The sequence below is a fragment of the Hylobates moloch genome, unplaced genomic scaffold (assembly GCF_009828535.3).
Source record: "Hylobates moloch isolate HMO894 unplaced genomic scaffold, HMol_V3 SCAFFOLD_4, whole genome shotgun sequence".
NCBI classification, from domain to species: domain Eukaryota; kingdom Metazoa; phylum Chordata; class Mammalia; order Primates; family Hylobatidae; genus Hylobates; species Hylobates moloch.
The window spans coordinates 42,106,668-42,130,144 of record NW_026652279.1 but is presented as its reverse complement, the minus strand read 5'-3'; the positions used below and the strand labels follow the sequence as shown (position 1 = coordinate 42,130,144).

Genomic DNA, 23,477 nt, shown 5'->3' with positions numbered 1-23,477 from the left:
GGAGCCCAGGAAGAGAAAAAGTGATTAACGATGAGAGTGCTGTCCTTTTTCCCTCCAAAGTAAGTGTGGTGGGTGTGTCATGCCCAGGGCCTCGGCTTCTGAAGCTTCGGGGGAAAGCCTGCCACTGTGAAGCCAGCAGACTCTGTGGCCCACGGGCAACTCACTGTCCTTGCTCTTCTAGATGCTGGGTGTGTCGGAATCCTCAATCCACATCATTGGTGTTAGCCTGGGGGCCCACGTTGGGGGCATGGTGGGACAGCTCTTCGGAGGCCGGCTGGGGCAGATCACAGGTAACATTCCTCCCTGCCCATCCTCCAGGCTTTAGAGATAGAGAAAGCTTGCCCTGAAAATTTCTCTTCTAAAGCAAGCAGAGGGGAGTACAGAGCCTTTGTTCTTACGATCAAGTCACTTATTACCACTAAAATTTATTTATTGTGGTTCTTTCGTATAAAATGGTGGTGTGTTATTATTGCATGATTTCTAATATCAGTGTGAGAGGCCATGTATTTTTTTTTTTTACTTTTTATTTTTAAATTTCTTATTTAAAAAACTTTTAGAGTCAGGGTTTACATGTGCAGGTTTATTATACGGGTATAGCATGTGATGCTGAGGTTTGGGCTTCTAATGATCTCGTTGCCCAAGTAGCAATCACTACTTGATAGGTAGTTTTGCAACCCTTTCCCCTTGCTTTTCCTCCCCCTTTTGAAATCCCCAGTGTCAATCGTTCCCATCTTTGTGTCCATGTGCACCCAATGTTTAGCTCCCACTTATAAGTGAAAACATGCGGTATTTGGTTTTCTGTTTCTGCATCAATTGGCTTAGGAAAATGACCTCCAGCTACACTCACGTTGCTGCAGAGGACATAATTTCATTCTTTTTTATAGCTGTGTAGAATTCCATAGTGTATATGTACCACAGTTTCTTTATCCAGTCTACCATTGGTGGGCATCTGGGTTAATTCCAAGTCTTTGCTATTGTGAATAGTGTTGCAATGAATATACTAGTGCAGGTATTCTTTTGGTAGAAGAATTTCTTTTCCTTTGGGTATGTATCTAATGGGATTACTGAGTCAAATGGTGATTTTATTTTTAGTTCTTTGAGGAATCTTCAGATTGCTTTCCACAGTGGCTGAACTTATTTACATTCCCACCAACAGTGTATAAGTATTCCCTTTTCTCTGCAGCCTTGCCAACATCTATTTATTTATTTTTTGCTTTTTTATAATAGCAATTCTGACTGGTGTGAGATGGTATATCATGGTGTGATGATTAGTGATATTCAGCATTTTTTCATATGTTTGTTAGCCACTTGTATGTCTTCTTTCAAGAAGTCTCTTTTCATGTCCTTCACCCTCATTTTAATGGGGTTATTTGTTTTTTTCTTGTTGATTTGTTCAAGTTCCTTATAGATTCTGGGTATTGGTCCTTTGTCAGATGCGTAGTTTGTGAATATTTTCCCCCATTCTGTAGGTTGTCTGTTTACTCCATTGGTTGTTTATTTTGCTGTACAGAAGGTCTTTAGTTTAATTAAGTTTCACTTGTCAATTTTTGTTTTTGTTTCATTTGCTTTTGAGGACTTGGTCATAAATGCTTTGCCTAGGCTAATATTCAGGAGAGTATTTCCCAGATTTTCTTCTAGGATTTTCATAGTTTGAGGTCTTACATTTAAGTCTTTAATCCTTCTTGAGTAATTTTTGTATATAGTGAGAGGCAGGGGTCCAGTTTCATTCTCCTGCATATGGTCAGCCAGTTTTCTCACACCATTTATCAAATAGGGTATCTTTTCCTCTAAAAAAAGTGTTAATTTTTGTCAGCTTTGTCAAAGGTCTGATGACTGTAGGTGTGCTTCTTTATTTCAGGCCCTATTCTCTTCCATGGGCCTATGTATCTATTTTTGTACCAGTACCATACTGTTTTGGTTACTGTAGGCTTGTATTATAGTTTGAAATTGGGTAGTGTGATGTGCCCAGCTTTATTTTTTTTGCTTAGGATTGCCTTGGCTATTTGGGTTCTTTTTTTGTGCCATATGAATTTTAGAATAGATTTTTATAATTCTGTGAAAAATGACATTAGTAATTTGGTAGGGATAGCATTGAATCTGTAGATTGCTTTGGGCAAAATGGATATTTTAATATTTATTCTTCTAAACCTGCATAGAATACAGATACTTTGGCAAATACTATGCAAAAAGCATAGAATACTTTTCCATTTGTTTGTGTCACCTATGATTTTTTTTTTTTTAGCAGGGTTTTAGAGTTCTCCTTGTACAGATCTTTCGCTCTTTTGGTTAGGTGTGTTCCTAGGTACTTTATTTTTGTGTGTGACTATCATAAATGAGATTGCATTCTTGATTTGGCTCTCAGCTTGAATGTTATTGGTACATAGAAATGCAACTGACATTTGTACATTGATTTTGTGTCCTGAGACTTTGCTGGAGTTGTTTATCAGGTCTAGAAGTCTTTGGTCAAACCTTTAGGGTTCTCTAGAATCATATCACTGATGAAGAGAGATAATTTGACTTCCGCTTTTCCTATTTAGATGCTGTTTTCTTGCCTGATTGCTCTGGCAAGCACTTCCCCTTTTATTTCTTTCTGAGCCTCACTTTCTACATCTGTAAAATGGTTGTAACAGCCCACATCTCCTTGGCCCACTGTGGAAATAAACTTTAGACAGTTTTGTTATATATGTGTAAAAGTGTGGAGGACTTTATGCTTCCAGAGCCACTCTCAGTTAATAAGGGACTGGAGTTGTGTGGCAAAAACCCTCAGCTTCCTGGCCTTTTGGTGGGACAATTCTGGGTCTTGTTTTACAGAATCTCACAGAGGTGCCCCAATGGGGTGAGAGCCCAGGGGGATAACCTACTCACTACTATTTTCCTTTATTCCCTGACCTGTTTTCCCACTCCCTCACCATGCTTCCTGAGACTTTCTCCCAAATCTACTTTGAACTCTTGTGGCAGGGTCTGCTTTTTATAGGGGGAAGGGAAGGGATCCAAACTGAGACATGGGAATAGTAGTATTCACAGTAATCACTGTGTTATGATGAGGACTAAAGTGTGTAAAACTTCCGGGCATAAGGCCTGGTACACAGTAACTGCTCGAAGAAATTTAGCTATTGTTATTACTACATGAAGGTAGTAACAAGCTTTACATTACATTAACTTCCATCAAATAATTGGTGTTATCAAGGTCATGTTTTTTTTTTTTTTGAGATGGATTCTCACCCTGTCGCCCAGGCTGGAGTGCAGTGGCGCGATCTTGGCTCACTGCAACCTCCGTCTCCCGGGTTCACGCCATTCTCCTGCCTCAGTCTCCCGAGTAGCTGGAATTACAGGCACCTGCCACCACGCCCAGCTAATTTTTTGTATTTTTAGTAGAGACGGGGTTTCACCATGTTAGCCAGGATGGTCTCGATCTCCTGACCTCGTGATCCGCCCGCCTCAGCCTCCCAAAGTGCTGGGATTACAGGCGTGAGTCACCACGCCTGGTCTCGAGCTCATCTTAGAGCCAGAGAAACTGAGTCATTGAGAGGTTACCTCTAGACAGACAACAGAGTGGGGTTTCCTGAGGAAGATGGTCCTCAGCGAATTCTCCCAACCCTTGGGTCTTTTCAGGGAGGCTTTATGATCTGCACTGGAAGGGTGGGTGTGTGGTGGGTCCAGGAATGTTCCTGCAGCTGAGAGGAAAGAGGTCCCTCATATCAGTCTCTTCTCACAGGCCTGGACCCCGCTGGACCTGAGTACACCAGGGCCAGTGTGGAGGAGCGCTTGGATGCCGGAGATGCCCTCTTCGTGGAAGCCATCCACACAGACACCGACAGTGAGCTGGGGTGACCTTCCTGGGGTGAGGGAATGAGCTCAAGGCAGTGCCTAGGAGGCTGGCATCTAGCTCTGTGGCCCTGGGCAGAGATGCCCTGCCCCTCTTTGACCTTCTGTTGCACAGTGAAGAGTTTACCAAAATGCTATTGAAAGTCTCTTCCAGCTCTGTCTCTGTGACCACTGAGGTGAATGGTTGTATTTTTAGCCACTATAGGCAAGAGGATTCTCACTTATAGACCAAACGTATTTGGTTATGAGTCTCACTTTCTAATTCAAATGAATGCAGTAACAACAGCGTGCTGAGCAGTACTGGGTAGGGCATTGCTACCTGGCTGACTTACGGGAAAGTCATGAAGCTTTTTTAGGATAGGTGTGCCTGGTCCCAAGGTATTGGGCCATTCCACTCCCCAGACAGGCAGGCCTGTCACAACTTCCCTCCTCCCCAGATGACAAGCTTGGCCCTTCAGTCCAGTGGAGAATAAGAATCTCTCTTCCTGGCCAGATGCGGTGGCTCACGCCTGTAATCCCAGCACTTTGGGAGACCATCCTGGCTAATACGGTGAAACCTAGTTTCTACTAAAAATACAAAAAATTAGCCAGGCGTGGTGGCCGCCTGCCTGTAGTTCCAGCTACTCCGGAGGCTGAGGAAGGGGAATGGCATGAACCCGGGAGGCGGAACTTGCAGTGAACTGAGATCGCACCACTGCACTCCAGCCTGGGTGACAGAGCGAGACACCGTCTCGAAAAAAAAAAAAAAAAAAAGAATCCCTTTTCCAATAGTGACAGGCACAGGAAAGACTCCCCAACTCTCAACCCATTATGACCAAATTAAGTTCTTCTGACCAGTTGGGAAAGGCAGGGGTATTCCTCTTCATTTCTGCTCCATGGCAAATGCCCATGGGGTCTGCGCTTAGTGTGGTGGGTGCAGGGAGAAATAACATCTGTCCCTGACCAGACGAGATTGCAGCTCAAGTTAGAGATGTCCTTATCTCATTTCCTGTGGTCAGAAGCCTCTTTTTAGCATTTAAGACTCATGATTCTGAAAGAAACACATTCAGTTATATTGTCCAACCCTTCTTCCCACCTTTATTTCACAGATAGGAAACCAAAGCCCACAGACCTCTTCCTAGCTATGTTAGGTGAGATAAGCTTGTTCATTTAAAAAGTGAATACTGGCCAGGGGCGGTGGCTCACGCCTGTAATCCCAGCACTTTGGGAGGCCAAGGCGGGCGGATCACAAGGTCAGGAGATCGAGACCGTCCGGGCTAACACAGTGAAACCCCGTCTCTACTAAAAAAAAAATACAAAAATTTAGCGAGGTGTGGTGGTGGGCACCTGTAGTCCCAGCTACTCTGGAGGCTGAGGCAGGAGAATGCCGTGAACCCAGGAGGTGGAGCTTGCGGTGAGCGGAGATCGTGCCACTGCACTCCAGCCTGGGTGACAGAGCGATACTCCATCTCAAAAAAAAAAAAAAAAAAAGTGAATCCTTTCTATCCTTAAATTTGCTAAATATGTGTCTTATTAGGTACCCATTTACCTAAGCAAGGCCTCTCAGGCCCCTGCAAAGTTGGAGCCTCTCCCTGATGTGACTTAAAAAAAAAAACATTCTATTTATTCAATCAATATTTATTAAGCTACGTGGCAGGTGCTGAGAATACGGCAGTAATCAACACAATGAATGAGGTCCCTGCCTACATGGAGCTTACAGGCTAAGTGGACCGTAGGAGTCAAGAAGGGAAGCCCGGATGCCCATTAGAGAGTGTCTGCAGTAGGGGTCTGGGTGAGAGATGATGGTGGCTTGGGCAAAGGTGGTGGCAGTAAAGACAGAGAGAAGTAGACAGACTCAAAATATGTTTTGGAGGTAGAGCTGACTAGACTCGTGATGGGCTGCATGTGGGGTATGAGGGAAAGGCAAGACTCAAGGATGGCTTCTAGGTCATTGCTTAACCTCCAGATCGACGGCAGTAAGCAAATAACACACAATCAATTTCTTCCAGTAGTGACAGATGATAGAAGAAGAAAGTCGGGGTCTTAAGTAGCTGGGCCTGAGCCAGTCTGAGGGCTCAAGTCTGCCACAGCGGAGGGTCCAGGAGTTGGTTACAGGGACAGAAAGAGGGCAGAGGATGCTCTCTTACCTCAGCTCTGGAGCCATGTCCTATTTCCACTCAGTCAGGAGAGCACAAAGATATGTTTTTGGGGAGAATGTGGAAATGTGACCCCATACATGTTTACCTGAACTATTACTCAAAGGAAAATCAAAACTACTCAATGAGGAAATTTACCAAGTTTATAACATTTACTGAGTTACAAAAACTTGTGTTACAGGATATTTTTCTTGATTTTCTTAGGCAAATATGAGTATCTTACCAACCGAATCTCTTTGGTTCCCTTTAGCGTGAAAAATCCCTTTAGAAAACTGGGAGGCTGAGGCAGGTGGATCACCTGAGGTCAAGACCAGCCTGGCTAACATGGTGAAACCCTGTCTCTACTAAAAAAAATACAAAAATTAGCTGGGCTTGGTGGCATCCACCTGTAATCCCAGGTACTCAGGAGGCTGAGGCAGGAGAATCGCTTGAATCCGGGAGGCGGAGGTTGCAGTGAGAGAAGATTGCGCCACTGCACTCCAGCCTGGGTGACAAGAGCGAGAAAAAAAAAAGCGTCTCAAAAAAAAAAAAAAAAGTAAAAAAAGAAAAAAGAAAAGAAAAGAAATCTGTCTGAGGGCTCATCCTGTGAAGTCTCGCAGCCCTTAGAAGTGACGTGGCAGAGAATGGGTGGGCTCTCGAGGTCAGAGTGTGGGTGGGCTCCCGAGGTCAGAGTTTGAGGTCTGCTGCCAGCCGACCCCCTGAAGTAAGGAAGTTAATGGAGTTCTGCCTCCTTTCAGATTTGGGTATTCGGATTCCCGTTGGACACGTGGACTACTTCGTCAATGGAGGCCAAGATCAACCTGGCTGCCCCACCTTCTTTTACGCAGGTCAGAAAGCCAGTAAAAGTTGGTATTTGGCAACCCCAAAGATTGGAATTCACCAACAGCTTTTGTGTTGAGTCAGCCAGAGTGGGCCATAGAGGGTCTGCTTGACAGTGTCCTTTGCTATGTCCCATAACGCTTTACTCCGAGTGTATTCAAGGATGGATGTCTTCAGAGCCCAGGCATTTGAGGGGAGGGTGTGGCACAGTCCACACCAACTGCATCCTCTACAGAGCCTTGCTGTGGCAGAGGCAAAGCCATCGTGCCCAAAGCTGGCGAGCAGAAGGATCAATTAACTGCCCAGCCATTTCACCACATTTACCAACTCAAACAGTTCTCTAAAATTGTTTTCAAGATGATCTTTTTGAACACATTCAATGACCGTACATTTCCTCTCTTTAAATACAGCCTTCTGGAATGTTCTTTTTAATATATTTATTGATATATTTTTAGCATACTAAATTTGTCAAAAGCTAAGATCAATAATTATTTGGTTTTCTTATATCTTATGAATATAGCCAATATATCAGCATTTCATATAAAAATTTAAAATGCTGATTTCTGTTTGCTATGTTTTTAGTCTTTTCTTGCTTTACCAAATTTCTAACATTTTAAGGATTCTTTTGACAATCTTATTGAATAACTACTGATCTATTTTACCAAATTTACTAGTTTTCCAAAAACATGCTTCTTTTCACAATTTGTGAATTTCTCAGCAATTCTGATAAAATAGGATAGTTTGGTTTCAATGGCTTTTGAAGATTTGGTGGCATTTCAATTGGCCACTTTTCATTTTTTCTTCATAACACAATTTGAGAAGGGTTTAGTTTGTCTCTGCCCCAGCTCCCTGTTGCAACTGGAAAGAGCTTGGCCATACAGAGTGTCCCAACCACAGGGGAAAGGAAAGTCAAAATATTGCTTGACCTTGGTTGCAGGTCTCAGCAACGAGGTCTCAAGGTACAGGGAGAGTTTGAAGACCCCAGGACCCTGGAGTTGTAGCTCACCACATACTTCTTAGTTCCAGCCAATTTATCCAATGTTGAATGCTGCAAACTTAAATAGTAAATAACAGTGAACTAAGTTTTGGTAAACTGGGATATTTAACAAATTCAGCATATCAGTCATTTGGCCGGTGAGCCTCAGCGCATTGGCTGTAGAGAGTGACCATAAACTGTGGCTGATGCAGCAGTCTCACTGCTGGGTAGGTTATAATGAGGTTGTAAAAAATTGGTTGTATGGGTGATGATAAAGAAGGTAAAAATATGCACAAATACCCATTTTGAGAAGTGGGGCAGCATCATCAACTCTCTATATATTCCCATTTTATGAAGGAGAGTTTGCATGATCACGTAATCCATCTCAAGGCCAGGCATGGTGGCTCACACCTGTAATCTCAGCACTCTTGGAGATTGAGGCAGGTGGATGACCTGAGGTCAGGAGTTTGAGACCAGCCTGGCCAACATGGCAAAACCCTGTTTCTATGAAAAACACAAAAATTTGTGAGGCGTGGTGGTGTGCACCTCTAATCCCAGCTACTCAGGAGACTGAGGCAAGAAATCACTTAAACCCAGGAGGCAGAGGTTGCAGTGGGCCAAGATCATGCCATTGCACTCCAGCCTGGGTGACAGAGTGAGATTCCGTCTCAAAAGAAAAGAAAAGAAAAAAAAGAATGCATCTCAAATCAAGCAATTTTCTTGATGGATTATGCTTATGTATCTCAGGAAAAGTAAAATGAAAAAGTAGAATGTAGTAACCATGTACACTAATATTTTGAAAAAGTGATTTGAGGGGACTCCCATGCATGTATTTACAGCTTGCTGGAATATAAAATTCAATAGAGCTTCAGTAAACAGCATAGGTTTCCATTTGTCTTGATTGAAACCTTAGTTGTGTTTTTTCTCTGTTCAGGTTATAGTTATCTGATCTGTGATCACATGAGGGCTGTGCACCTCTACATCAGCGCCCTGGAGAATTCCTGTCCACTGATGGCCTTTCCCTGTGCCAGCTACAAGGCCTTCCTTGCTGGACACTGTCTGGATTGCTTCAACCCTTTTCTGCTTTCCTGCCCAAGGATAGGTAAAGTGCTACCCCTTTGACTTTCTTTGACAATGTTAGGAAAGTTCAAGCCCTGCTAGTTGTCCCTGTTAATGTCCTGATCTCCTACGGTCAAGAATTCTATCTTATTGGGGAAAAGAAAATTAAGCGATGAGGTGCTCAGCCTGTTCTTACTTGGAGGTGGACGGTTGGTTCTCGTGCCCCACCCCTCACTCTCTATAGTGTTCCCTATGGCCATCCTTGCCCCACACATACCCTTCCCACATACAGGTTCCTCTACTCTCAGACCAGATGCTGCCTATAGGTCTTTCTCACTGCTGGCCATTCTCCAGTTCTTCATAGACCCTAAATCTCTGTGTGGTGGGGAATCCCTAAGAGTGGAACACAAGACCCACATTAGAGGTCTGATATTCTGGTGGCCTCATGGCAGCTGGGGTGATGCCTAGTTGCTGGGGGACTTGGGCACCTTCCTGGATGATCCAGGCCAGTCTGGGGAAAGGATGCCAGAAAGGCTGCAGGATCTGGCCTCTAACTCACTTGTGTAGACCATTGCTATGAATATCCTGTGGTTATCCAGGATGAAGAGCTCCAGGAAAAACTCCTGGGCAGTGGAAATGGTTTCTCTCCCTCCCACACTCTCTCACGTCCTGCTATCCCTGGCTGCCACTCAACTGCAGCAGCCTGTCACTGCTTATATGAGTGAAATGGGTACCAGCTTGACAAAATAGTAAAGTAGGGTAGCTTCCAATGATAGAACAAGTCATCATTATTTCCTACTCATTGTGCATATGTCAGTTTCCCCTAGATGCCATGGACCCGCAGACATAACTGCCACCTCACACTGTCTGCCCGGCCTCATCTCTCACTACACTTTCCCTCGCGCTGAACACCTGGTGGTGCTAACTACTTGTACTTCCAAGTGTACATCGGGCTTCCTCACCTGTGTGCCTTGGTCCTAACCATACTCTCTTCCCAGAATGCCCTCTCCCCACTTGTCATCCACTAGTCTTCAGGTCAAACACTTCCTGCTTCACCGTGCTCCCACTGCATGGGATATAACTGTCATGAAAACAACTGCTATAGGAGATTTGTTTTGCAAGTTAGAGACAGATTAGTATCAGATTTCTTATAATTACCTGCCAAGAATGAGTCAGATGATCCGAAAAGCATACTTCCGTTTATGTGTGTGTTTACTGCCCACTGGACCGAGTTGCTGGGATGCCAGTACTCACCTCAGAATACAGCACATAGTGCGTGTACGGTGTAGATGTCCGTGGAATAAATGGGTGCATGAATTAATAAACACGTGGCTGGGTGCTGTGGGACCCTAAGATAGCCTTTCAGGACTCTGCTGTCTTTGCTTCTTTATTTCCAGGACTGGTGGAACAAGGTGGTGTCAAGATAGAGCCGCTCCCCAAGGAAGTGAAAGTCTACCTCCTGACTACTTCCAGTGCTCCGTACTGCAGTGAGTAGGGGGAAATGCATGAGCTCAGCTCTGCCAGGGCACCACCAGAGGAGTCCAGCCCAGTGTGGTAGCCTGGGTGGGAGTGAATGATAAGGGCAAAGGCATCACTGGAGGTGTGGCAACAGCCCCTGGTCTGAACCAAAACTTTCAGGGTGAGTCCAACCGATTGCTCTTCAGATGAGGACTTGGGGGCTTCTTACCGTCTATCTACTGACCCTATTTCCTCTTACCCTCAAAATTTACCCTCTAGTGGGTCTTCTCTCTAGAATGGTGTTTAGGAGTGTCCTCTGGCCGCCTCCTTTCTGCACTCTCATTTCCCACTTCTTGGCGCCCACCCTATGTGGTTCTCACTCTGGCAGCCTCCAAGGTCGGGGTCCCTGGGGAATACTGAACCTTTCCCTCTGGTATCCTTCCCCTTCACAGATGCATTCCAGCTTCTCACTGTTGCTCCTAACCATGGCATTTCCTTAAAGCTAGGATGCTGGTGATTGTAATGATGTTAAATGTGAAATAAAAATGTGTCCAGAATCCATGAAATACATTACAAGCTGAAACATCGTCCTTCCCTATGCTATGTGCATCTTAACTAGGGTGACTATACTTCCTAGTTTATGCTGGTTATCCTGGGGTCCTGTCTGCTTTATCACGTGTATAGGATAAAGTATGCTGGTTTGGATGATAAACTATATGCCACCCAATTTTAACTGATTTTCTGATCAGCTTATGTCAATCAGTGCAGGGATCTTTGTGAAAATATCTTCCTGATACTAGAAGGCCTGCTGCCGTATGATATGGAGCCCAGAGCTCAGACTCTGTGCTCACCTGGACCTGGATTCAAATCTCAGCTTCTCCACTTACCAGCTGTGTGATCAGGAGCAAGCTATTTAAACTCTCTGAACTCTATATCCTTATGTGAAAATGGGAACCATAACAGTACCTACTTTAAAGAATCAATTGTGAGTATAAAATAAAATGGCGCACAGGAGATCGCTAGCACAGGGACTGGAATCCAATCAGTAATAATTTCCTTCCCTTAGTGAATCAGAGAATTTGGGAGAAGAATAGTTAGGGTGTTTCTATCTTCATGCCAGAGAAAATTTATGGCTACCTCTTAGGAGCAAAGTGGACTACAGAGTCAACTGTGGGCTTTTCACATCCTTATCAGCTCATTCAACAACCCAACTGGGAGACGTAAGGAAAGGGAAGCTCTGAGAGACAAAGTCACATGCCCAAGGCTCCACAGCTGGGTGAAAAGGTCAGAACTCAACTCCAGGTCTCCTGGCTCTAAAATCTATACTGCTTCCTCGCCACCACCATGCTTCCATCTTCTGAGAACCTGCTGTCTGCAGGCCGTATGTCTCAGCTCCCCTTCTGTCAGCGCCACCCCAGCAGAGCTGGCATGCGGGAGGATGTTTTGTCTGGTGGTGGAGGTGGTGCTGCCAGGACCAGATGTCCTGACTTCTAATTCCAGCTGCTGGGCAGATTCACAGCAACCTGAGCTGGTGCCTCTGTGTCTGTGCAGCTAAGAATACACCTGGCAGGAAACTGGGGAATGCCTGGAGACTAACAGCATGTTAAGGTCCCTGCTGAGGGGGTTCACAGGGCCATACTTTTTCTGACTGTTTCATATTTGTTGTGAGACCACCTCCCCACACCTTCAGAAGCATAGCCCTGTTGGTTCCAAAACCACAGAGGGGCACATAAACAGGCATGCTCTGCCTTGAGCTGTCACTTCTAGGGATGGGAGCTGGGTCCTCCCTGCTCTCCCCGGACAGATATGGGTGTCCTCTGGCCGCCAGGAGCGGGTAGGGACCAGCAGCTCTCCAGCCACTCTCAGGCCATCATGGCACTGGGCTCCCTTGCCTAGCAACCTTGGCCTGCTTTGACTTCAGCAATGTTGACCTGTGCCAGGCATGCGCCAGCATGGGCAGAGGATCTTCTACCAAATAATAATTTTTAAACAATATATTCCCTCATAGAACAGTTTTTCACATAGTGTACCTTCTCTCCATTACTTCACTCCATCCTTACCATGTCCTGTGTGATAAGTTGGGGGCTATTACTTGCAGATGAGGGAACTGAGGCATGGAGAGGCTCAGTGTCTTAGGCAAGGCAGCATGGCTTGTAAGCAGTGGGCCTTGGATCCAGGCCTCCTGACCAACCACTCAGGACTCTGTGTTGTGTGACATGAGACACGTTCCTGTGCAGATTTGATTCCACTAATTCCCACCCACCCAACATTAAGCCTGGCTCCCTTGGGGCCTCCAGGGTAAGTGAAGAAAGAAGCAGACCAGGAGCAGTGGCTCACGTCTGTAATCCCAGCACTTTGGGAGGCTGAGGTGGGAGGGTGTTGAGGACAGGAGTTTGAGAGCAGCCTGGGTAACATAGTGAGACCCAGTCTCTACAAAAATTGCTTACAATTAGCCAGGCATGATGGTGCTCACCTGTAGTCCTTGCTACTAGGGAGGCTGAGGTGGGAGGATTGCTTGAGCCCAGGAGTTCAAGGCTGCAGTGAGCTGATTGTGCCACTGCATTCCAGCCTGGGCAACAGAGCAAGAACCTGTTTCTTAAAAAAAAAAAAAAAGAAGAAGAAGAAGAAGAAACAGAATCTTAGAAAACTTTCTTAATCAATGATACCTGCTAGCAAAGGAAGAAGTATTAATAATATAATATAGCAAACTCAGCCCTGAGAATTAAATTCCTAAAGCTTCTGTAAGTTAGCTATTTTTTCCACATTGCAAATATCATCCTTTCCAGTTCAGCCCTTGCCCATCCCATAACAATTGACATCCCATAGTAACATCTGAGAAGGAGAGACAGACGGGGTGTGGTGTCAGATGTCCTCTGTGGAGGGGAAGCATTCAAGGCTCTTTTCTTCTCGTGGGTTCTTGGCATCTTGGCACCTTTTGGTGAGCCCTGTTCCTAATCCCAGGGAGCCCAGATGGGCCATAGCACTCCTTCAACTTAGTGCTGAGCTCCCCTGCATCCAGTTTATATTCCCCTCCCCAAAGTTAGCCCATAAAATATGGCAAATGAAAAAGTACAGGTAGAGGAGAGGCGAAGGATTACATCTCTAGCTATGTTCCCATCACCAAAAGAGCCTGGGAAAATTCCCTGAGACTAAAGTGATTGCAAAATGCCACCAGGTGCACCTACCCCTTAATTAAAAAAAGGACAGTGTGTTAGGGAAACTGTAATCTTTATTTATTTATTTATTTATTTAGAGACAGAGTCTCGCTCTGTCACCTAGGCTGTACTGCAGTGGCACGATCTTGGCTCACTGCAACCTCCGCCTCTTGAGTTCAAGCAATTCTTCTGCCTCAGCCTCCTGAGTAGCTGGGACTACAGGCATCCGCCACTATGCCTGGCTAATTTTTTTGTATTTTTAGTAGAGATGGGGTTCCACCATGTTGGCCAGGCTGGTCTTGAACTCCTGACCTCAGGTGATCTGCCTGCCCTAGCCTCCCAAAGGGCTAGGATTACAGGCATGAGCCACAGTGCCTGGCTTTTCTTAAAATTGTTAATTTTGATTTTTTTTTCGAGACAGGGTCTCCCACTGTCACCCAGGCTGGAGTGTGGTGGCACATTCATGGTTCACTGCAGCTACAACCTCCTGGGCTCAGGTGATCCTCCCACCTCAGCCTCCCAAATAGCTGGGACTACAGGTACACAACACATTCCCAGCTAATTTTTTGTTTTCGTTTTTTTGTAGAGACTGGGTCTTGCCATGTGGCCCAGGCTGGTCTTGAACTCCTGGGCTCAAGTGATCTGCCCACCTTGGCCTCCCAAAGTACTAGGATTTCAGGCATAAGCCACCATGCCTGGCCTGTAATCTTTCTTACCTTCTCTTGCCAGAGGGACAGCAGGTCCCAGGGGTATCACCGTGGCCTAGGCTGTACACCCAGTCTATGTTGGTGACACTCACTTTGAGACCTCCAGCATCCATGCTGCTCAAGGGAGAGTCTGGATGCCACATAGGTAACCAGTGGCCCCAGGGAGAGGAGCAGTCTCCTACACACACAGCCTGCTTCCCTGACGCTGGGAGCGGGAGAGGGAGCAGGGCCGTTGCTATATTTTATGAATTAATTCTTTCTTTTTTTTTTTGAGACAGAGTTTCACTCTTGTCACCCAGGCTGGAGTGCAGTGGCACAATCTTGGCTCACTGCAACCTCTGCCTCCCGGGTTCAAGTGCTTCTCCTGCCTCAGCCTCCCTAGTAGCTGGGGTTACAGGTGCCTGCCACCATGCCCTGCTAATTTTTATATTTTTAGTAGAGACAGGGTTTCACCATGTTGGCTAGGCTGGTCTCAAACTCCTGACCTCCGGTGATCCACCCGCCTTGGCCTCCCAAAGTGCTGGGATTACAGGAGTGAGCCACTGCGCCTGACCTTATGAGTTAAATCTTTAGTTTATGTCTTAGTCTATTTGTGCTACTATGACACACTACCTGAGACTGGGTAACTTACAAAGCTCAGAAATTTATTTTCCCACAGCTCTGGAGGCTGGGAAGTCCCAGATCAAGGCACTGGCATTCCATGTCTGTAAGGGTTGCACTCTCTGCTTCCAAGAAGGTGCTTTGCTGTTGCATTCTCCAGAGGGCACAGATACCGCATTAACACACAGCAGAAGGCAAGAGGTCAAAAAAGGGCCTTGCCAATTCCCTTGAGCCCTTCTATAAGGAACTATTTCATTCATGATAGTAGAGCCTTCATGACTTAATCCCGTCCCTCAAAGGCCCCACTTCTCAATACTGTTGCACAGAGCATTCAGTTTAAACATGAATTTGGAGGGCATACAAACATTCAAAGGATAGCCGTATATGATAGATGCATTTTGGCTCATTCAAGATCATCCCACCATGAATATGTCAGCAAACAAGGGGAAGTAAAACATCAGTATTACAAAATAACAAAAACTAACATTACTGAATGCTTCCTAGGCACAGGCACTGTCCTGAGGACTTCATACATATTAACCCACTTATTTCAGACCTAGGGTGTCTATTTTTCTTTTTTTTTTTTTAGACGGAGTCTTGCTCTGCCACCCAGGCTGGAGTGCAGTGGTGCGATTTCTGCTCACTGCAACCTCTGCCTCCTGAGTTCAAGCGATTCTCTTGTCTCAGCCTCCTGAGTAGCTGGGATTACAGGCACCCGCCACCACACCCGGCTAATTTTTATATTTTTAGTAGAGATGGGGTTTCACCATGTTGGTCAGGCTGGTCTCAAACTCCTGACCTCAGGCGATCCACCCGCCTTGGCCTCCCAAGGTGCTGGGATTACAGGTGTGAACCACTGCATCCGGCCAAGTGTCTATTTTTATTATCCTCAATTTACACTTGAGGAAACTGAGGATCTGAGATTATAGGTAATCTGCTCCTGGGCACACAGCTACTAAGAGATAGAGCCAAGATTCCCAACCACACTGCTGCTCTCTGGGGTTTTTGACCAGTGCACCTTCTGCCCTCTGGCCAGTCTCTGTTGTGTTTTGGTTTCCTAGTGCATCACAGCCTCGTGGAGTTTCACTTGAAGGAACTGAGAAACAAGGACACCAACATCGAGGTTACCTTCCTTAGCAGTAATGTCACCTCTTCATCTAAGATCACCATGTACGTAAGTGTCCCACCTGGTTGACCCCTCCCCTTAGGAGTTGGTTACTTTTTCATTTTACACACATGGACATCCCAGGTCAGGGACTGTGTGATTGCTGATGCATGGACCCAGCCGGCTTGGCTGGGGGCAGCACCTACTATAGATCCAGCCACAGACACATGCTGAGGAGCTGCTCAGTAGTGGGTCCAAGTATAACAGATTCAGACAAGAGTAGGCAGAGCAGGCAGGCAGCAGGGATGGCATGTCCCAACAGGTGGAGAGGACATACGAATCAGGTGCCTGAGAGGAAACAATACTCTGGAATCCAGACAGTGTGGGTATCAGGGATGTCAGTAGGGAGGAGGGCCTCAGTCACCAGCCCAGGGAGGGCTAAACAGAGCCTGGAGAGCATCCACTTCTGGGAAAGGAGAGCAGTTCTGGGTCAGTTACCAGAATGGAATCTGAGGCACAGGGTCAGTCAGCAAAGGAGTGTGAGCTGAGGGCCAGACTAGCGGCCAGGAGGGCTTGATGCTGGGTGATTCCTGGAACTGGGGCTAATCATTCCCTTCCTTTGTTGGGGCAGACTTGGGCTTGGGGGCTGGTGGGACTACGCTTGAAGCGAGAGGGCAAAGAACCCCAACCCCAACCGTAGGGAGCCACAGCCTGCAGGGGATAGGAAGTCAGTAGCCATGGTGCATGCTTCTTTAAAAAGCAACCGGTTAGGCCGGGCACGGTGGCTCACGCTTGTAATCCCAGCACTTTGGGAGGCCGAGGCGGGTGGATCACGAGGTCATGAGATCGAGACCATGGTGAAACCCCGTCTCTATTAAAAATACAAAAAAATTAGCCGGGAGTGGTGGCGGGCACCTGTAGTCCCAGCTACTTGGAGAGGCTGAGGCAGGAGAATGGCGTGAACCGGGGAGGCGGAGCTTGCAGTGAGCCGAGATTGCACCACTGCACTCCAGCCTGGGCGACAGAGCGAGACTCCGTCTCAAAAAAAAAAAAAAAAAAGCAACCGGTTAGTTATTCACAAGCCAGCGGGAGACAGACTGTCAGATAACGTCACTGTCTCAGTCAGAGTCCAGTCAGGAAAACAGAGGAGTCCAAGAGAAGGAATTTAGCACAGCGAACTCATTACAAGTATGTTGGATGAGCTGGAAAACAGATGGGGACACAATGCAGAGATTACTCACAACAGGAGTCACTACAACCCTAGGCTAGAGGGACAAAGCAGGAGTAGCGTTAGCAAAGCTGGGTCCACAGGGAAGGCTGCTTGGCAGCTGAACCCATGGGAAGTGCAGCCCCTCTGGAACTCCTGCCCAAAGCAGCCATCCACCTGAGCATGCTTCCACTGGGTTAGACCTCACCGGAACCTGCTGGTGAGGGAACCTGCAGGGGAATAGATCAATCCAGAGCAAACAGGGAAATGACCAGTGCACACACACTTCAATGTGTGAGCAATGCCCTGAGAGTGACAGCATAGAAGACAGAGCCTGACCGAGTCTAAGGAAATGATGAGCAGGCTTTACAGGACCTACCCAGGCCAGGCTTAGGGAGAATGTGACACCTCTGGTGTGTCTGGAGCACAGATTTGGGGTTGTGGGGATGGTGTGAGGCTGGAGAGGTAAGTCAGAGCCAGACCCTGCCAGGCCTTGAAGGACAGGTTTTTACCCTGAGAGTAGTTTGGAGAGCCACTGGGAGTTTTAAGCAGGACAGTGATGAGATCAGATGTGAGTTTGGAGATATTTCTCGGCTGGGATGTTGGACGTGAACTCTGCTATGAGGCACTACAAGTTTCTGCTGGAAGGAGCGCACTTCTTCGCTCCCAAACCCATGGCCACTAGCTGGTGTTCCTTCCGGCTCACCCAAGGTCACACAGCTCGGTACAGCCATCAGGATTCCAACATAGGCCTGCAGGTGCCCACAGGGCCTTGCAGATTGTGGCTGGGTATCGGTAAGCCAAGTGCCTTTCATTAGACCCGCTTGAGGTTGTGCTACTTCTAGAAGGGTGTTTTCATCATATTCTAGCCCATTGGTAGGTCCAGCAACACTGGCAGGAGTCATGAAAATGACCCATAACCCTGACTGCACGTTAGAATCACCTGGAGAGCTTTAAAAAATACTGACGCCAAGCCCCCCAACCCAGACCAATCACATCAGGGTCTCTGGGCATAGGCTCCACAGCTACACTTTAAAATTTCCCTGAGTAATTCCAGTTGACCTCCGCAGATTAGCGCTTCCTCCTCCACGAAGAGGTTCGCATAACTCTTTTGAAGAAGGTGCCAGAACATGATTCACTTCTTGCAGATCAGAAATTGGGGGAAAAATGGGGAGATTACGTGTGGTCTTTCTCCAAATTTCTTATAGCTTTATGCGACTCTAAGATTTCCTTCTAATTGGAGAATTAACCTGGGCCAACTTCCCAAACCACTCGCTTAAAAGATTTTTCATATTCCTTGTATTTTACAAACTCTTCAATCTAAGCTTAAAGGAAACAATCTTATTTTTTCTTCTGAAATATTTCAAAAGACTTGTGAATTTAAAAAAAGAGGGAACGGTTTTTAAACAAAATTATACATGATCTTCCCTCAGAAGGAAAAAACAAGTGATATGACTAACAGTGGACCAACAAGAACACAAAGAAGCCCTGTCACCACTCTGCGAAGGCCAGAAAGGAACGGGAAACCCAGTTGGCAAGGGTAGTTCCCCACACCGCCCCCAACCCCCGCCGAGAGGAACGCAGCACCCTCCTTCTTTCCTCTTTCTCAGAATCCCACTCGGAGGCCAGGGAGGATCACGAAGGGCCCCACAAGTCAAATTCCTTCCCTAGCTGGGTGGTGCAGCCCTGCTGGGCGCCCTCCTTGACCCCACACTCACCACCCTCAGGCTCTGCTGGCTGGGCTGTGCCTTGCACTCAGCGTGAAGACTTTCCTCATTGAATCTCACGATTTTTTGCTTTTGTCTCCAGTACCTAGTACCTAGGGGGTACCACAGCCCTTTTGGAAGCACTCTGCTAGGTTGATCACCTCATACTTCTCCCTCATCTTTGTCTCAGTCCAAAGTGGTGCCTGAATCTTTATACATAAAGGGAATCTGGGGGGGCAAAGCCAAGGGGGTGGGTTAAGACAGAACTGGATGCCGTTTTCACTCTGAGCCTACTAGGCTGAAGTCAGTATGAACCAAACCCTATGGTTCAAGTTCATAGCAGCATGTAGGGAAGCTGGGACTTACACCTAGTTGCTATGTGACTCCACAGCCACCTTGCCAGGTTAGGTAACTTGTCCAAAGCCATACAGCTGGGAAGACAAACCTGGGTTCCACCCAGCTCTGTCTGTGCACTTCACAATGTTTTCTTGTTGCTGTTCCCACCCACACATTCATACTTAGCCTAAAACAGAAAAGTCCTTACACAGAATTCTTTGAAAAGGAATGTCCTAAAAGAGGGTTTCTACTTCTGAATAATTGGATCTGAAGGTGAAGATCTCCTCCAGCTGGGAATCCAAGAATGAGGAACAGTTTTTCCAGATATGAAAATCCAGGAGCTACTATTTTGTTGCAGTGTCCACTTGTTTATTCTAAAAAACCAACAACTACTTTCTTGGTCATATTCAAAGCTGTAGGTGTGGGCAGAGGGGCTGGTGAGGGTGACACAAAGGACTGTGGTAAGGAGCTAACCCCTTGGTGCATGACAGCCAACCAGTGCCACCAGCAGAGCCCGATCAGAGCCAAAGGGGGAAGTACAGGTGGCAAGGGCTACAGTCATTTACCTTTCCTTTACCCTTTTCTTGCAGACCTAAGCAGCAACGCCATGGGAAAGGAATCATAGCCCATGCCACCCCACAGTGCCAGGTAAACCAAGTGAAATTCAAGTTTCAGTCTTCCAACCGAGTTTGGAAAAAAGACCGGACTACCATTATTGGGAAGTTCTGCACTGCTCTTTTGCCTGTCAATGACAGGTAAGCCCCAGTATCCACCTCCGCCCCAGATGCACTCACACATCAAAGACCAGTCTTGGCCTTAGATGTGCTGCCTGTTGAGGTTCAATCTCATCATAGTGATTATCATCTTAGAAGCAGAGATGACAGAGACACAGTGTTTTCCAGAACCTCCTGTGGGACCATCTTGGGTTGGGGAAATTCCACTGTAGTTGTTCTACATATTTGGTTTCTACGTAAGATTTTATTAGAACAAAGTTTCCTCATTGCATATTTTCTCCTCTGTGGCCTCCACTCCAACTGTGTCATGGGTCACATTCATGGGTGTGGATCCAGAATCCACATCCCCTTTCCCTTCCTCTAAAGGCATTTATGTCATTAACCTTACCACCCCTGGGCACTTGGACCACAGGAACTGGCTCTTAATTGTAGGTGATTGCAGACTTCTTTCACCAGACATCATGGGAATTCAAAAGCCACACAATGCCAAGCCTGTCTCCTCACCAGCCACTGCTCTCTTATTGTTCTTCTCTTCCAGAGAAAAGATGGTCTGCTTACCTGACCCAGTGAACTTACAAGCAAGTGTGACTGTTTCTCGTGACCTGAAGATAGCCTGTGTATAGTTTAACCTGGGCAGGACACATCTCCCTGCATTTTTTTTTTTTTTTTTTGAGAGAGGTGTGATGAGGGATGTGTGTGTGCAGCTTATTGTAGACCATTACTACTAAGGAGAAAGGCAAAGCTCTTTCTTATTTTCCCCATAATCAGCTACCCTGGAGGGGAGGGAGAACTCATTATACAGAACTTGGTTTCCATTGCTGATCTTATGTACATACCCATTTTAGCTTTCCCATGCATACTTAACTGCACTTGCTTTATCTCCTTGGGCATCTGTACTTAGGATTCAATAGAAACATGTAGAGGGTAAACAATTTTTTTAAAAATAAAACTTCATGGAGTACCTGAATCATTTAATTGTTTTACTTGAATGGAATTCTGTTACCTACAAAAAGTTGAAATTTATACTCTGTGGGATTGGAGAAAACAGTATTGCATTATCTGTATTAAAATAGCAACTAAAAGAAGTACTTGGAACAAGAGAGGGGATGAAGGGTAGGGAGGAAGATGGCACCATTCACCAACCCTTACCATTACCTCCTCTGGATATCTGGAAGGTTTGAGGGATCAGAGAGATCTTGGGGAATACAGGTCAATTTCCTCTGGGTTAGTGTTTCCCAAACTTTGATCTTTGTAAATAACCTTGTATCAGCCGCAGCCCAGCAAAAAACAGATGATGCGCTCAATCTGGGTTATTTGAGGAGAATTTAGGAAAAGGACTATTTGCCATAGTCTTTTGTGGGGAAACCACAGGGATAATGCAGTTCCCTGAAGCTACTGGCAGTAGAAGCTGCTACTACCCTACTTGTGAAGAGGCCAGAGAAGGAGGGGAAGTACCAGGAGGCTGCAGACCTGCGGTGCAGGGACACAGCCAGCAGCAACCCCCGCAGGGAGGGAGCAGGAGCACAATTCTCTGACTTCACTCTTCCTCCTCCCCCATTTTCCTGCTAGTGCTCCCCATTAGGGACCCCCAACAGAAGCCAGAGGGCAAATAACACATTGACATGGCCTGAACAGGCCCGGGGCATACAGCAGGACAGAGAAGGGTGGACAGTGGATGGGAAGGGGGTGGGGAACTAACAGATATGGCACACACCTTCACCACTTTCCCAAATCCAGGTTCCCCCTGGATTCTTTTATTCTTTAAATTCACTTTTTTAAAAACATAAATAAATGTGCTTTAAAAGGAAACTGCTGACTTGCTGATTCACTCTCCACAATAAAGACTGGGAGAATGATGTAAGCAACAGGCTGCAATTACTTCACCTGGGCCAAGTCAGCCAGGGCACTGAGAGAGCTTTGGCCTTCGTCCAGGCCTTGGAAAAACGACCAAAAGGACAGGTGAGGCTCACAAAGATGTTTAACTGTCTGCATGATCACAGTCATGTCTAAAGAATACACATGTTCCCTACTATGTAGGCTTGCAATTTTCTATTTTGCCTCAAACCAAAAACCCTCCTTTCCTTTTCCTTCTCTTTACTCCACCCAGGTTCCTCCCTAGAGACAGTCTTACCCTACGCTGCACTTCCATTTGCCATCTTGGGAGACATTGCTTAGCACATACTTCTTCCTTAGTTTTCCCCACTGCTCGTTGCTTTTTTTTTCCAAATGTGTATCATATTTCTGTGATGAAAATCATATTGTGGGCTGGGCGTGGTGGTTCACACCTGTAATCCCAGCATTTTGGGAGGCCAAGCTGGGTGGATCACTTGAGGTCAGGAGTTCAAGTCCAGCCCGGCCAACATGATGAAATCCCATCTCTACTAAAAATGCAAAAAAAAAAAAAAAAAAAAATTAGCTGGAAATTAGTTGGTGTGGCGGCACATCCCTGTAATCCCAGCTACTCAGGAGGCTGAGGCACAAGAATTGCTTCAACCCAGGAGGCAGAGGCTGCAGTGAGCTGAGATCATGCCATGGTACTCCAGACTAAGAGACAGAGTGAGACTCCGTCTCAAAAACAACAACAACAACAATAACAACAAATCATGTTTTGTGATGTTGGTGCTAACTGGTGTTAAACTGACTCAATCTGTTTTTCAGTGGCCTCAAATTCCATTCTGCTTTTGGCCATAACCCTGGGTTTCTTTGTGAGTATTTTCTTATTTTTAAACACTGTTAGACTTTCTCACATGTTATTTTGCTCCCAGTCAGAAACTTTGGATTATTACCTTACATGGAAAAACCAGTTTCTCTACTCATAAATTAATCCTAGAAACAAATACAATGAGAACATTATAATGTTTAACATTCCAACTAGATACTGTGGTCTGATGCAGGCTCAAGTCCCGGGCCTGTTTTTTCCTTTTTTTCTCCTTTCATGTTCAGGAGGCAAAATTTTTTCTTTACTAAAAAGGGAAAATTTGCAAGTATGTGAGAGATGTTAAAAATTTATCAACACTGGCCAGGCACGGTGTTGTCCAGCACTTTGGGAGGCCGAGGCAGGCGGATCACCTGAGGTCTGGAGTTCAAGACAAGCCTGGCCAACATGGTGAAACCCTGTCTCTACTAAAAATACAAAACATTAGCCGGGCATGGTGGCAGGTGCCTGTAATCCCAGCTACTCAGGAGGCTGAGGCAGGAGAATCGCTTGAACCCGGGGGGGCGGAGGTTGCAGTGAGCTGAGATCGAGCCACGGAACTTCCAGCCTGGGCAACAAGAGCAACACTCTGTCTCAAAAAAAAAAAAAAAATATCAACACTGAATGGAGACATTTTTCTATATGTAATTACTGGATGGAAAGGATATAAAAAATGTATAACTCTTTATGAGATGGAATGTTGTTTAATGCTGGGTCTATGTGGTACCTAAAATCATCTTGTCCAGGGGTACGTGGCCCACACTTTGGGAAACATGGCTTTAAATAGATGGGATGTCTGTGGGGTCAGGGAAAGGGAGAGCTAACATGGAACTCTGCTCCATGGCAGAACAAAAGCAGAGCTTGGGTCTCCCTTCCACACCTACTTTGCTCACCTGCTGCAGTCTTTTCATGAACAGAGACTATTACAGAACTAATTAAATTCAATAGGCAGATTCACCA

The 23,477-nt window shown here is 46.1% G+C and overlaps 1 protein-coding gene across 1 annotated transcript; it reads left to right on the top strand.

Moving 5' to 3' along the window:
* Window positions 1–186: 186 nt before the first annotated feature.
* On the top strand, window positions 187–20,776 carry PLA1A (phospholipase A1 member A). Its single transcript, XM_032150090.2, has 8 exons — window positions 187–290; window positions 3,716–3,817; window positions 6,698–6,787; window positions 8,690–8,857; window positions 10,212–10,301; window positions 15,796–15,904; window positions 19,679–19,843; window positions 20,361–20,776. Exons 1-8 carry the CDS (start codon window positions 248–250, stop codon window positions 20,443–20,445), a joined length of 852 nt encoding a protein of 283 aa, XP_032005981.2. The 5' UTR covers window positions 187–247; the 3' UTR covers window positions 20,446–20,776.
* The last annotated feature ends 2,701 nt before the right edge of the window (window positions 20,777–23,477 follow it).